At 51.3% G+C, this 12,880-nt stretch overlaps 6 protein-coding genes across 6 annotated transcripts; 1 reads left to right on the top strand and 5 right to left on the bottom strand.

The window, feature by feature from the left end:
- Window positions 1-1,024: 1,024 nt before the first annotated feature.
- On the bottom strand, window positions 1,025-1,744 carry N7462_000216 (uncharacterized protein; the record flags this gene model as incomplete). The annotated part of the gene is made up of 3 exons (XM_057071942.1): window positions 1,025-1,276; window positions 1,354-1,437; window positions 1,484-1,744. 3 exons carry the CDS (start codon window positions 1,742-1,744, stop codon window positions 1,025-1,027), a joined length of 597 nt encoding a protein of 198 aa, XP_056938472.1.
- A 788-nt stretch (window positions 1,745-2,532) lies between these two features.
- Window positions 2,533-3,477, top strand: N7462_000215 (uncharacterized protein; the record flags this gene model as incomplete). The annotated part of the gene is made up of 2 exons (XM_057071941.1): window positions 2,533-2,938; window positions 3,050-3,477. 2 exons carry the CDS (start codon window positions 2,533-2,535, stop codon window positions 3,475-3,477), a joined length of 834 nt encoding a protein of 277 aa, XP_056938471.1.
- Window positions 3,478-4,667: 1,190 nt separating this feature from the next.
- N7462_000214 (putative ribosomal small subunit assembly protein) lies at window positions 4,668-5,718 on the bottom strand (the record flags this gene model as incomplete). The annotated part of the gene is made up of 2 exons (XM_057071940.1): window positions 4,668-4,676; window positions 4,798-5,718. The coding sequence occupies 2 exons, from the start codon at window positions 5,716-5,718 to the stop codon at window positions 4,668-4,670; spliced, it is 930 nt and encodes a 309-aa protein (XP_056938470.1).
- A 334-nt stretch (window positions 5,719-6,052) lies between these two features.
- On the bottom strand, window positions 6,053-7,580 carry N7462_000213 (recombinase DMC1; the record flags this gene model as incomplete). The annotated part of the gene is made up of 7 exons (XM_057071939.1): window positions 6,053-6,120; window positions 6,184-6,346; window positions 6,414-6,436; window positions 6,514-7,159; window positions 7,221-7,316; window positions 7,368-7,460; window positions 7,542-7,580. The coding sequence occupies 7 exons, from the start codon at window positions 7,578-7,580 to the stop codon at window positions 6,053-6,055; spliced, it is 1,128 nt and encodes a 375-aa protein (XP_056938469.1).
- Window positions 7,581-8,584: 1,004 nt separating this feature from the next.
- gisB (putative zinc knuckle nucleic acid binding protein) lies at window positions 8,585-9,711 on the bottom strand (the record flags this gene model as incomplete). Its single annotated transcript, XM_057071938.1, has 6 exons — window positions 8,585-9,082; window positions 9,148-9,263; window positions 9,343-9,384; window positions 9,472-9,483; window positions 9,565-9,600; window positions 9,657-9,711. 6 exons carry the CDS (start codon window positions 9,709-9,711, stop codon window positions 8,585-8,587), a joined length of 759 nt encoding a protein of 252 aa, XP_056938468.1.
- A 1,220-nt stretch (window positions 9,712-10,931) lies between these two features.
- N7462_000211 (UDP-N-acetylglucosamine diphosphorylase) lies at window positions 10,932-12,698 on the bottom strand (the record flags this gene model as incomplete). Its single annotated transcript, XM_057071937.1, has 3 exons — window positions 10,932-11,003; window positions 11,111-11,845; window positions 11,976-12,698. 3 exons carry the CDS (start codon window positions 12,696-12,698, stop codon window positions 10,932-10,934), a joined length of 1,530 nt encoding a protein of 509 aa, XP_056938467.1.
- Window positions 12,699-12,880: the final 182 nt, after the last annotated feature.

Raw genomic sequence — 12,880 nt, 5'->3', positions numbered from 1 at the left:
CTGTATCATTATCCACAGCTGAATAATGGTCGTGAACCATGGAAACCAGCTTCGTCGCACCGGGAATCCGGAAAACAGGGCACAAACTCGGTTATCCGAAGGTTGCTCCTCCTGCTCCTGCAGCTAGCACTATAGCCCTGATCAATTCCCCCTCCTCTCTCTGCAAATAGTGCGTGTGCTCTCTCCACGCCCGTCGAGCGTAGGATATGCAAGCACTGCCGCCTCTCCTCGGATGATCCTAGACTTACGTCCGCCCCCCGGAGGGAGGGGGGCCGGTGGCTCAGGCCCGAGGCTGAGTAGCCCCCAAGACCCAAAACGGGTCCACTTTCAGGGCTCGCATCCACATTAGTTCGCGACGCTCTATCCAAAGAGAAGTCCGAGACTCGCTTCTGTTGTTACATAAAAAACCCCAGTCTGGTATCCAGCATACGAGACGCACACTCGAAACCTGCCATTACAAACGACCACCATTATATACCAATACCCAACAGATTGGCTATTTGTGGACGAAACCTGGCCCAGCTGGTTGGGACGCAATTCGTAGGTACCTGAGACCCCCCTCCACCCCACCATGTTTCTTTTTTGGGACCAATTTTTTTTTCGGTGGGCTGTTTCGGTGGCTCTAGTGTCTTCGAGAAGCTTCGTGGTCTGTTTGAATTTTTAAGTCGTGTTAAGTGGGACTTAAAATTGTGGAGGAGGGGTTGGTGATAATAGTAAGTTGGTTTAGTCCGTCTGAGGGTTCGATAAGATGCTCATTATAGTTAAACTACATGTATAATTGGTCTGGAGATAACCATAATCTGAACTGCTAATAGTAACAACGACAACAAACAAGTACAGTCAAAATTACGTCTTTACAGGTACATGCGAGTTTATCATTGTGTCATTGTGCCAAGTCTGCACAAGGATTTCTGAAAACGGAACCAGTTTGATCTAGTGCTCACAGAGGGAGAAAGAGCCCTTCTGAAATGCGGTATTCTGGCCCTCAGCCTTCCGCCCTCAGCCTTCCGCCCACGCTCTTCCATCAACTCAAACCGGTAGGCTTTTGCCTGGGCCATATCCGCCGTCTTTGAATGCTGGGCTGGAGTTTGGCCTTGGTCTTGACCAAGCTCTGTTCGGCACCAGTCTTCCCTTTGCGGGGGAACATTGGCGGACGAGATAACCCGCATATGAGGATCAACGAGGAACAGCGCCAGAATTTTGCGATGGCCCGGCCTTCCTCGGAAGCCACGCTGCCCAAATCTTGTGTCATCAGGTCGTTGGTCCAGCCATCGACCTATTTCGAAATTCCGTAGATTTGCTGCAAGAATTGGTCCCGATCTTGCTCGTAAGAGACATCCGACGGTTGCTCACGCCGCGGTGGCGGAAGGCAAGGGAGCTGAGGATGATGTTCTCGCTGTCATAGTAGTAAATAGCTGATACAGCGATGCGTTCATTCTGAGGATTCCAATATCAGTGAAGAAGACACGAGGGGGGTCGGAACCTGAACAGGGCCGCTTGCTAGTTGTCCCTCGATATGCCAGCTACCACCTTCGTAGTCAGGGTTGTCTGGGGTGAGCTCGATGTTGGCCAGCTCGACGATCACTTGCAAGTTGTGGTGGGGGTGCTCAAGGAAGCGGACATCCTCATACAGCGATTTCCTCAATTTGGAGCTGACTCCAATAGACGACTGGGTCAATTTATGAGAGGCAACGGTTTCGGTGACTGAATTTTCACTGGCTAGCTCGTTTGCTTGCAAGTGCATGGTCAAGCCATTGATTACTATCTATTACTGATATGTAGCATTTATCGAGCATTTCATCAAATATATGTTTACTACATACCACACCCGTATAGTGTGGACAAGTGGCCGTGATTTAATGATGTAGAGAGCCAGCCAATCGACTCGTGAGAACACACCAGCTTGCATATAATTTGAACTCGCAGTAATCTACAAACGGAGGTTAAATAATTCAGGATAAGTGGGAGTTGATATTATTTTTATGTAGGCATGCTGGGAAGCCATCTAACCAATACATGGGCTGTAGGGTCTCTTTGGAAGCTATTTGCTGCATAATGTTCATTTTTTATAATTCATTTTACTACTCGCTAACATGTCGAAATGCTGAATACGAATTCACCAATACTAATAGCCCTCAAAGCGGCCATCTTGTACATCATGACGAGCGGCTTTCCAGCCAGCCGATTGGACCCCGCACAGACCAAGGCTTGGCATGGGATCCCGACCCCGGTTTGTCTCTTGAGGCATCATGAAGTTCCACAACGCCCTGGCCGTTGTGGAACGAACAGAATGCGTGGGAACGTCTGACGAAGAAGCTTGAGCTCTGCGGCGTCCCCCTTCATGCCCCTGTGCCCCACTACCAAAGAACGTCCGAACAGTAACCTCTGCCTTCATCCAACTTCAATCATATATCTCCCACGCCTATCTACCGACTGTAGGTATCTGGAAAATTCATCTTTGACCCAAAATATCCTCGGTTCCTGATACTGCACTTACTGCTTCTCCTGCTTTCCTTGCTACTCAACCGAAAAATGCCGAGCCAGTCCCAAAACCATTCCGACTCTGATGAGGATATCGAGTTCGAAGATGTCCCTTTACGCCAGAATCAGCCATCCTCCAGATCAGATGGTCTTGAGGTCACTCTCTCCGAGTCCGGAGCCCAGGCTGACGGTGGGCGAACCCCGGATCGTCAATGGAACCCTACGTTGAATCTTCCGCAGCAACGAGACAGCCCCATAACTCCGGGCTCTGCGGAAGAAACCCGGCTCCGCGAACGTTTAAGCTCTGATATTGACCGGATCAATTTACGTCAATTAAAGACCGAGATGGGCATGGATATTCCGGAGACCGATCCATCAGCCCGTCCGTACGTGAATTTTGCGGCATTGGCGCGTGATGTGGAGCATTTAGTAGATATGCTCTGGACTACGTCGACCCGTGAGTCCCAGGTCCTCCATTTATGTTATTTCGATGCTGAACGTTACGATCCATGCACTCGTTCAAAAGCTCTGAGTTTTAATCTAAAGTATCTAACGCACGTATATATAGCTTCTATCGAAGTCGAGCCTCTGATTACACTGGCTGGCATCGTTCAAAATTCGCTGCAGGCCTATGCCTTCGACCCACACAGCACCTTCATACTCTTGCACAAATTCGATGTCATCTTCGCATCTATGTATACCGGTGTCCATCCAATTACCGGCTCGTTCCTTCCGGGCTATAGAGCCGGTCATCCACTGCTGACGCAGACCCAGAGAGTCCGTATCCGCAGCTTGGCTGAACAAACTCGGTACAAGGTCATTTCTTTTGTCCAGCGGTCCAGTGAGGAAAATGATCAGAATAGTGAGATCTGTGATGACGAAAGTGAGTCCGATGATGCTGAGGGCCAACAGTGGCTATTGAATGCCTCCTATGTCTTTAATGATGTGTTGATGCTTGGCGAGGCCGAAGTTGAGATTGAAGTGAATGGAAGCTAGCGATTTGGGATTTTTTGTTTCATTCGAATCATATCTTTGTTAACTACCCATGGAAAAACTCATACAAGGGCGAGGCTGGAGGTTACAGGCTGACACGATGACACCATATATAGTAATAAAGATAGTGATAATGAAGTAAGACCCCTTTAAAGGCAAATTCGGTAGAAAGGAATGTATAGTTCATTTGTTTTATCATGATATTATGTTATACCCCCCTTGGCATAGCTCAATAGTCCCGTACCTAGAGAATAGGACCTCAACTTTACCACCGGAAATATTTTCTTTTTCTTTTTCTTTTTCTTTTTTTTTTAAAAAAAAAAGCACCTTAGGGAGACACTATGCATACATTATAGGTCCGTAAAAGCATTGAGATAGGAAGAACTGCGGTCTTTGCCCATTTGCCTTTCGATGATCATGCCGAAGATGCATGGCACTTGATCTGGATTGATCAATTCATTGGAAGCAGTATGTTATGAAATTAAGAAAATCATTAGTTAGCTTCTGGAGCTTAGTGTTTAGAGTCTATCTGGTACTATCATACTTCAAGATCCACGGATAATCTTCGCTGATATCCAGTTTGTCTCTATTTGAGACAACTGACTTGAATTAGATATTTCTAATTTATGTACTATAAGGATAAAATGACCCTTTGGTAACACGGATATATGGTTTATGTGGCCAGAAGCGGAAATCATCTAGTCTTGTTCCAACTTGGCAATAACATGAACTTTTTCATCTCAAGCAATTGCCTCGATACCACAAGTACTAGTATATCTTTTTTCATCAGAGAGAACCAGTACCAGGAATAAATAACATAGAAGAATTGCCCTGCCAAGAACTTGAGAACAAATTAGTAAATAGGATATATAAAAAACGATATTACAATTCTAATGACAGATTCGGTCCATTTCAGAGAGGTGAGAAGATTGTATGTATATCGCTGGTTGATAATGGCATGGCAGACAGCGAACCAAAGCGCGTCTTGCTACACTGGCCCCAGCGAGCTCATCATTGTAGGAGCCGAGTGACATGGATCGATCCCAAGGGAATACTCCAGAGTCGAAAATAGTAGAAGATAGAAATAAAATGAAGTCATAAAATAGACACTTACTATGTACCAGGGCCTAGTACAACACAGTCCGCCGAATATCAGAACACCCAAACGCCATGCTTTTATGCTGTACACCTTTTTATTCGGGCTAAAAAAGTTTCATTAGCACAAACACATCCATACAGCTCCCATAATAGCCAGACCAGCGGCAGTAGGGAGACAGGTTTATCCTCTGAAAATAGAAGAATAAAAAAAGATGTAAAACTTACCCGAATCTTGCCCTTCCGCGACTTAATATCCTGCAACTTCTTCTTATCCTCATCAAACCGCCGCAGCAGCTCATTCTGCCGTTCCTTCCTCTTCTCTCGGCTCTGGAATCGGTAAAAGTCCTCCAGACCATCTGCCTTCTTCTTCTGCCGCTCGACCAACTCCTTCAGCTCGTCCTCGCGCGCCACAGAATTCAGCTTCGGCCCACTAGTAACAGTAACAAAGCCATCCTCATCCGGCTCCGCCGCCTTCCGTGCCTCATCGCGCTTCCGTGCCTCAGCCACCTGCTCGAACACGGTCATGAAGTCGTTCACGGAGCGCAGCAGCGCCGCCCGCTCGGGATACCGCCGCTGCTCATGCGTCAGATAGCGCTGCAGCCCGAGCGCGGGTGTGCGCGAGGCCTGTATGCCGGCGCCCCAGACCAGCGCAGTGCCCTTGCGGGCGGCCTTGGCGGCGGCCTTCAGGCTGGCGTCCATGCTGGGCTTGTCGGCGAAGACGACGATGGCGTGAGCGCCGCTTTTCTGCAGCTTGCGGTCCCAGGTTGATGGGACACTAATATCGTCCAGGTGGGCCTGGAGGTCGTCGGCGTTGACGCGCTTGCGCTTTTTAGAGCGGTGCGAGAGGTTGGCTTCGGTGGTGGCTGTTGCGGCGGCGCGCTTTTTCATGGGGACATCTTCGAAGCTGACGCGCTCAACGCGACCGGCAGCTAGCTGAGTGCCGAAGAGGTGGCGAAGATGGGTGTCGGTTGTGTCAATCGGAATGTTGACAATGAAAAGCGAGCGAGGGGAGTCGGGGTCCGGGATGCGAGGTTCGTGTGGGCGGAGGTACAGGTAGTGTGTGGCGGGCGTTGGGAAGGAGGGGGTTGAGGGAAGCTCCAGTGGCAAGGTTGTATACCCTGCCACTTCCACGGTATCTTTTTTCATTCTGAGGAATGAAGGCGTTGGTGGGGGAATTGTTGGATGGAAGGTCAAGTCCAGAGTACCCAACATTTTTTGAAGTTTTGCGCTTAGCGTAATATTCTGCCTGTGTTTCAAGGCGGCCTTCAAGGCGGTAAATATAAACAAACTTAGGGCTACTGTAAATGGATCGAAATATACAAATGAGAGCTGTGGTCTGTCTTTAAATATATTAAAAAAATAGAGGTTTTAAAGTCCAGAGTTTGTCGACTGTGTTGATAAAAACGGTAAGAAAAATTTTGGTCCTGACAATTCCTGACAATTTCTGACATGAAGCATTCATCTGATCGCCATGTCATACTCATACTTTGTCAGGATCATTAATTCCTCCATTGGTGATCACATAAATAGCTTCTCGCTCGGGACAGTCTAATAAAAAAGGTCAGATAGAGGAGAAGTAAGTCATACAGAGACTTCGAGAATATAAAATACCTGGTGAGTCCTGAATCTTTGCCACCCGCTCCTCCCCTCGGCCCTTGCGAAGCAGCACTCGAGTCGTCGATGCGTGCGCCAGCACATGTCCACCGACTGGTTTGCGACCATCAGCACCAGCAAATAGCGCGCTAGCACCGGGGTCACTTTGGACCTGGTTTGTCTAAAGCCAACAAGGAACATCAGAAACCGAGGATCAACGCAGGGACTTAAGAGAAGAGGTTACAAACCATCAACACACAGACATTGAATTCTGTCCAATAAACCGACGTTAGCACGCAAGCCTAGCAATCACGAGTAAATCCAGAGGGAAAAGGAAATGTCTCCCACCTTCGGCCATATGGGCCAATTTCATCAGAAACTGATTCAATTTCTGCTGCCGCTCCGCCAACTCGCCGCGCCCACAGTAATCCACCCGGAAACAGTTCATAATACTATCGATCACGAGCAGCCGGTATGCACCCGCCGCAAACTCCCTGCTGAGCGCGTTCAGGAGATCCAGCTGGTGCTCGCTATTCAGGGCACGCGCATATGCGATATTCTCTTGCGCTGTGTCCGGATCGACGCCGAAACGTTCGGCAATCTGGGCGATACGTTCAGGTCGGAACGTGCCCTCGGTGTCGATGTAGGCGACTTTGCCGTCCGCACCACCGAGGGATTTGGGGAGCTGTGCGACGACGGACATGGTGTGCGAGAGTTGTGTTTTGCCGCAGCGGAATTCACCGAAGACTTCGCTGATGCTCATGCTTTGAAAACCACTGCGGGCGCGGAGGGAGGAGGGAGGAGTTAGTGTATGTTTTGAGAATGAGGTTGGGGCTGAGCCTGAGTGGGTAGACTGGTGATGAGGGTGAGGGACAGACGCAGCTACGTACCCTCCCAGAATGGCGTCAAATTGTTTGCTGCCGGTCGAGATGCGGACGACCTTCTTGCGCTGATGGAAGAGTTCCATGGCGGTGACGAAACCTGATGCGGAGGGCTGGAATACAGCATTTGAATTAGATGATTCTTGCGCACGGAGAAGAGTGCATTTGAGATACCAGGCATTTTTGGATGGCTTCTTTGATCTTCTCCACTTTGACCTCGCTGAAGCCTTTGACCTTCAAGAGGGTCTTGCGTGTGGCGCCGTGGACGGACTAGACTCTGATCAGCCGACAATGTGTCTTTTACAGGTTTGAATTCCTTACAGCCACAGTGTAGAAGCCATTTGCCTTCAACTTTGTGATATCTGCGGCTCCAATCCCGTGAGACTGGATGGTATCGATGTCGACGATGAAGTCCTGCTCACGAGAATTCCTAGGTTCAGCTGGTCTTGGTCTCTCACAAGGTTTACTAGAAAGGAATAGAATGAGCACACATACATCGTCATTGAATTCATTTCCTGGGTCGGAAGCTGGCATTGTGCTGAGAAAAGTGATGTGGTTGCTACGAGGCGAGGTGGGATTGCGAGTCGAGGTCTTGACTTGGTGACAGTCACGAGCATTGACACGGCACGACAACCCACCGCACAAGAAGAGCGTACAGGAAACCCCATTTACAGATCTACAGAGGTAAGAAGTGAAAGAAGATTTGCGTTTTCATGTTCTCAGCACCGAGATAATCCTTCCCATCGGAAGGCCCCAAATTTCCAACACACTTCGGGTCCAAATTCATCTCCACAGCACACCATCAATCCATCGCACTCACCACCTACTTCATCTCTCGTCTCTCTTCCCCCTCTCTCTCCTCTCGGCCCACAACACGGAAAACCGCAATCAAGAGTTCAAGGCTTCATTCAAATCGAGAAAGATCATCCGTCACAGAAACAAATAGACAAGACGCCAGTTCATGAGACTTACCTCTGGGCCCAAAGCAGCTTCTCCTTTCCTGATAGCCAAGAAACAGACATGAGAAGGAGAACCAAGAGCCCACGAGGAAGTAGAAGGTAGGGTAGGGTAGGGTAGGGTAGGGTAGGGTAAAGTAGGGAGGGGGAACGTTCGTGAATCAAAAACAAAAAGGAACTTTTTCTGTTTGACCGTCGTATACATGATAAATAAGAATGGGGAAAGGAGAAAACAAAGTCGGCTTTGTCAAGAAGAGGTAACCCTCTGTGTAAGAAACCGACACCGATGGGAACCAAAGCCCTCCATGATAGGAAAAGTGAGGGAAGGCAGAGAGGTGAAATATTGGAAAAAAATGGAGGGAGGGGGGTTCTTGGTCCCTAAAATATATGCAAAGGAATAAAATGGCGCAGAGACTCCTGGGGAGAAAAATAAAGAGAGGACCGTTGGCGGGTCGGGCAAAAGAGACCGTAATACAGAGTTGACGAAGGAATAGGGAAAGGAGGGAAAACAAGCACGGGCATTCTAGAGGGGGATGACACGGTGAAGAGACATCGGATAATCAGGGAAGAAGGATAAGACGCTTAGGCGACGGCGGTAGTCGGAGCCGCAGTCGGGACGGGGGCAGCCTCAGTGCTGGCCTCGACGGCAACAGCCGCAACAGGGGCAGCAGCAGGGGCAGCAGCGGGGACAGCAGCGGGGGCCGTGGGGGTCACAGCCGCAGCATCCACAGCAGGGGCGTTGGCAACGGCAGCAACGGCGGCGGCAGTAGCATCGGCGTTGGTCGGGCAGTCGCGGGAGATGTGGCCAGCCTGGGCACACTTGTAGCAGACCTTGCCAGTGGAGCTGAGCGGGCCACCGTTGGGAGCGGTGCAGTCACGAGAGATGTGACCCAGCTTGCCGCAGGCGTAGCACTTCATGGCCTGAGCCTGGCAATCACGGGCGAAGTGGTTAGGACCACCGCACTTGTAGCAAGTGGCAGCGCGAGGGTAGCCACCGAAGTTACCCCGGAAGCCCTGGAAGCCACCCCGGGGACCGGTGGGACGGCCAGCGCCAGGAGCAGCGGGGTTGGTGCAGTTGCGCTGTAACCAGGATCAGTTAATGGTTCTCTGACAAATTCCTAGCAAAGAGATCCGTGGTGTCTTACAGCAAGGTGACCGGGCTGGCTGCAGTTGTAACAACGGCCATTGGCGCCGTTCAGGCGGAGGGTCGGGCAGTCAGCCTGGACATGACCGAGGCCCTGGCAGTTGTAGCACTGCTTAGCTGGAGAGGAGGTCAGTATAGGAAAATTGAGCAGGCAGAGCGGAGACTCGGTGTGGTCCGTCTGAGGGAGGGTTCTTACTCTCAGTGGTGCGGGGACGGGGGCAGCTGCTCGACTCATGACCTGAACGCAATTATGGTCAGTGGGAGAATCCGGGAGAGGTCGGAGCTGTCGGGGATGTCGAGAACAATGTGGTCGTGGGGAACCTACCAGGCTGCTTGCCTATAATATCATAGTTAGGATCACGGACCAGCAAAAAAAAAACCAAAGACCGCAAGAAAGGAAGTCAGGGTATGCACATACAGTTATAGCACAGACGCTCCGAGGAAGAGCAGACCTCTATCGAGCTCCGTTAGTAGTGGCCCTAAACCGACCTGCAGCTCCCCGTAACTCACCCGCATAGTGGCCAATGTTGCCACACTTGTAGCATGCACGACGAGACAGCATCATCTTCAAGAATCTATCCCAGGATCCGGTCAGTCCTTCCGAGTCATACTATGCATTTGAAGCTCTCCCAATCCACCCATAGCTCTGGTCGTGTGCGCTGCCCCTCTCGATCCACGAAACAACAGCCCTCGAGGTAAGGGAAAGTGTCGTCGAGCAATCCATAGAGTTGAACGTCAAAGTTCCGTTACCCCCTCTCCGTCCAACACCGAGCTGCGCAGCTGTTATGTGAAGATCGGTCGTGCGGCGTGGGATAGAGGGGTGTTTCGTCGATCCGCGGGGGGGGGGGGACAGTGCAACACATTTGGCGGGGGAGGGGAAGAGAGCGCAACTCAAGCGAGGGGATGCGAGCAAGGTTCTCACTCACTCTTCCAATGACTCTTCCAAATGTCGATCAGGTCTAGGGAACCCTGTCAGCGAGAACCTTGGAGGCGGGTTTAACGAGGGGATTTGACGAGCACCACGTTCTTGACAGCCCACTAAGAAAAAAAAATCGAGGGCCGCCAAAAAAAAAAAAAGTGGGACGCAACGACACACGCACACACAACGCCGACTGGGGAAAGGATACACCACGACGACTAGACACAAGGGAAGCACTCACCTGAAAAAAAAGACAGTAACACGTCCGATGGTCAAATCAAAGCCGAAACGACCGAACGAACCGGGAGAAACCAAGGGAAGGTCGACGAGTGCAAACAGCGCAAACTTATTGGATATTTAGCTCCCGGGCTTTTCCGTCGGACGAATCGCGAGGCCGATTTTACTGATCGAGAAGTATGAAAATAGAGCAGATTGAAGAGCTTGGGGTTTATAGAATTGATTGGAGGTGGGGGGTAGTAATGCTCGGTCGAGAGAAGCTCCCTCGAGACCCTTCTTCATGATCGAGAAAAACCATCAATTGATCTCGTGGAGGAGCAGAGCAGACGGTTGACAGCTCTGCCGAGTCCGAAGTATGTGGGACGACGAGAATCAGGGAGAGCTTAGAGCTCTCCCTTCATTCCCGGACAGAAAAAAAGCTACGAGGAATGCAATTCTCGTTTCATTCCCCGTTGATCAAGAGGAAAAGAGGAAAAGAGAAAGAGAGAAAGAGAGATCATGCAATTCATTTCTTCGTTCCAATGTGCCTAGACGATACATGCCCAAGATGACAGCCGGTTGGCCCTAGCTGGCTCTGTCAAATGATTCTAAAAAGTAAAGATCATACCATATCCTGCCCCGATCACCATCTACTCTTCCCGCTCCAGGATCGCCGGCGCTTTGATTTCGCGACCCTTGAGGAATTCGAGGTTCTCACCTCCCTGTGGAGACATCACGAGTTAGTATATTCACATGCAACATGGTAGGGGAGAACAAGAAACAGAAAAACAAAGGAGGCATCGGGGAAGCGGGAGGGGAATGGACATACATAGCTGATCAGAGGGGAAATCTCCACTCCAAACTTATCGTCCTCAGTGATGACAATGCCGCCCGCGGCCTCGACCCATCGCTGGCCCTGCTTCATGATATCGTCCCGGCTGGTATCCGGATCATCCTGACCGGTGCCACGAGCATTCTTCAGGGGTGAGAACTCGTCCTCCCGGCGCACCTCGATGGAGGCGAACTTCTCCAGTGGGGTCATGGGGAAGACATCGAACACAAACTGCTCCAGCTTGATGCCGTTGGGCTTCTCGGGCTTCACGGCATCGCCGCTGGACGGGTCCACGAAAGGAATCTTCTTGCGGGCAACGTGGTGGGGCAGCTTGTGCATCCAGGTCTCCATGGACTCGAAGAAGCGGAATGAGTAGTAGTGGTTGACGATGTTGGCCGCCCGGAACTTGAGCAGCCCGGGCTGCTTGGGGTCCACGGCTTCGGCGGTCTCCTTGTCAATCTCCGAGTATTCTACCACGTCGGGCTTCCCATTCTTCTGCACAATCAGGCCCACCGACTCGGCCGCATCGCGCTTCCGCACCACCTTGGTCGCGATGTCGACATCCTTGGAGGCCGAAAATCCGATGAACACGGGATCGGCCACCTTGACCAGGCAGTTGTCCACGCAGTAGGCGTGGATGTGCTCAATGCCCCGCTTGCGCATGTCTTCGCGCACGCCGGAGGTTACGATGGCCTGGTAGATGCCGCCATTGCCGTCAGGGGCCACAGCAACCTACAGGGGGAAAAAATGGAAATGCCGCCGGTCAGCAAATGGACGTGTTCTTTTCAGAATAGAGGGGGGGAGAAGGCCATCCTTGTCATGTAGTACCTGGACGCTGAAGAATGTTTGGGGATAAGCTTACCTTGCCTTTGTTTTCCATGATAATCTTGCCTTCGTTCGAGATACAAGGCAGAACGCCCTGCTCAAAAATGAAGACATTACTCTTGTCCAGACCAAAGTACTTGTTCTTCGCAAAGAACTCTTCGGTGGGCTTGCGAGTCGGGCCACTGGTCATGACATACCAGGGAATCACCGCAGAGGCCACTCCGGACGCCTTCTGGGCCAGCTCCTGGAGCTTGGCGATACGCTCGGCCTGGAGCTGGAAGAGGGGCTTCTCGCTCAGCAAACCGATGTCAAAGCAGCCTTTAGGGGCGGAGCTACCCAGCCGGGTCCCCTGGCCACCGGCCATGAGGACGACGGCCACCTTGTTCTCCGCGACCAGCTTGAGGCCGGTGTCATACCATTTTTGAAGATCGGCGGGGTCGGAGTCGATGATGGAAGCGGTGGCCACCTCCGGCAGGGGCTCGACCGTCGCGGCGGTCTGTTCGGTCTGGGGAGGGTTGAGAGCCTTGTCGGCCAGCTCATTGATGCGGGAGGGGTTGAAGGTGGACAGCTGGTGGAATAGCTGGGACTTCTCGACTGTGGGAAGTTCGTCGACAAAAGCAAAGACCTGTCCTTGTCCCGCAGCGGTATACTTCTCCTGGAGCTGTTTGAACTCCTCGGTGGAGGGTTCCCGGGGGACCTCCTCGGCCGAGCCTGCGAATTTGCCAATCAAGTTGGAGACGGTTTCCTTGATCGCAGCCATTGTGAATTGGAGGAGACGAAGGGTGGAGAGATGCAAAAGACCAAGGAGCACAGCGACGTGGAAGAGAGGGGAGGGAAGGGGGTGGGGGGCGAATGGCAAAAATATAGGAAGAGATGAGAGATGGGGAGGAGTGGCAAAGTAAATAAAGCGCGGGGTTGAAGCTGAAGCTGCGCGGCTGTCGA

Source organism: Penicillium macrosclerotiorum, assembly GCF_028827735.1.
Source record: "Penicillium macrosclerotiorum strain IBT 26536 chromosome Unknown utg000001l_segment0_segment0, whole genome shotgun sequence".
NCBI classification, from domain to species: Eukaryota; Fungi; Ascomycota; class Eurotiomycetes; order Eurotiales; family Aspergillaceae; genus Penicillium; species Penicillium macrosclerotiorum.
This window is presented reverse-complemented; position numbering and strand designations above follow the sequence as displayed.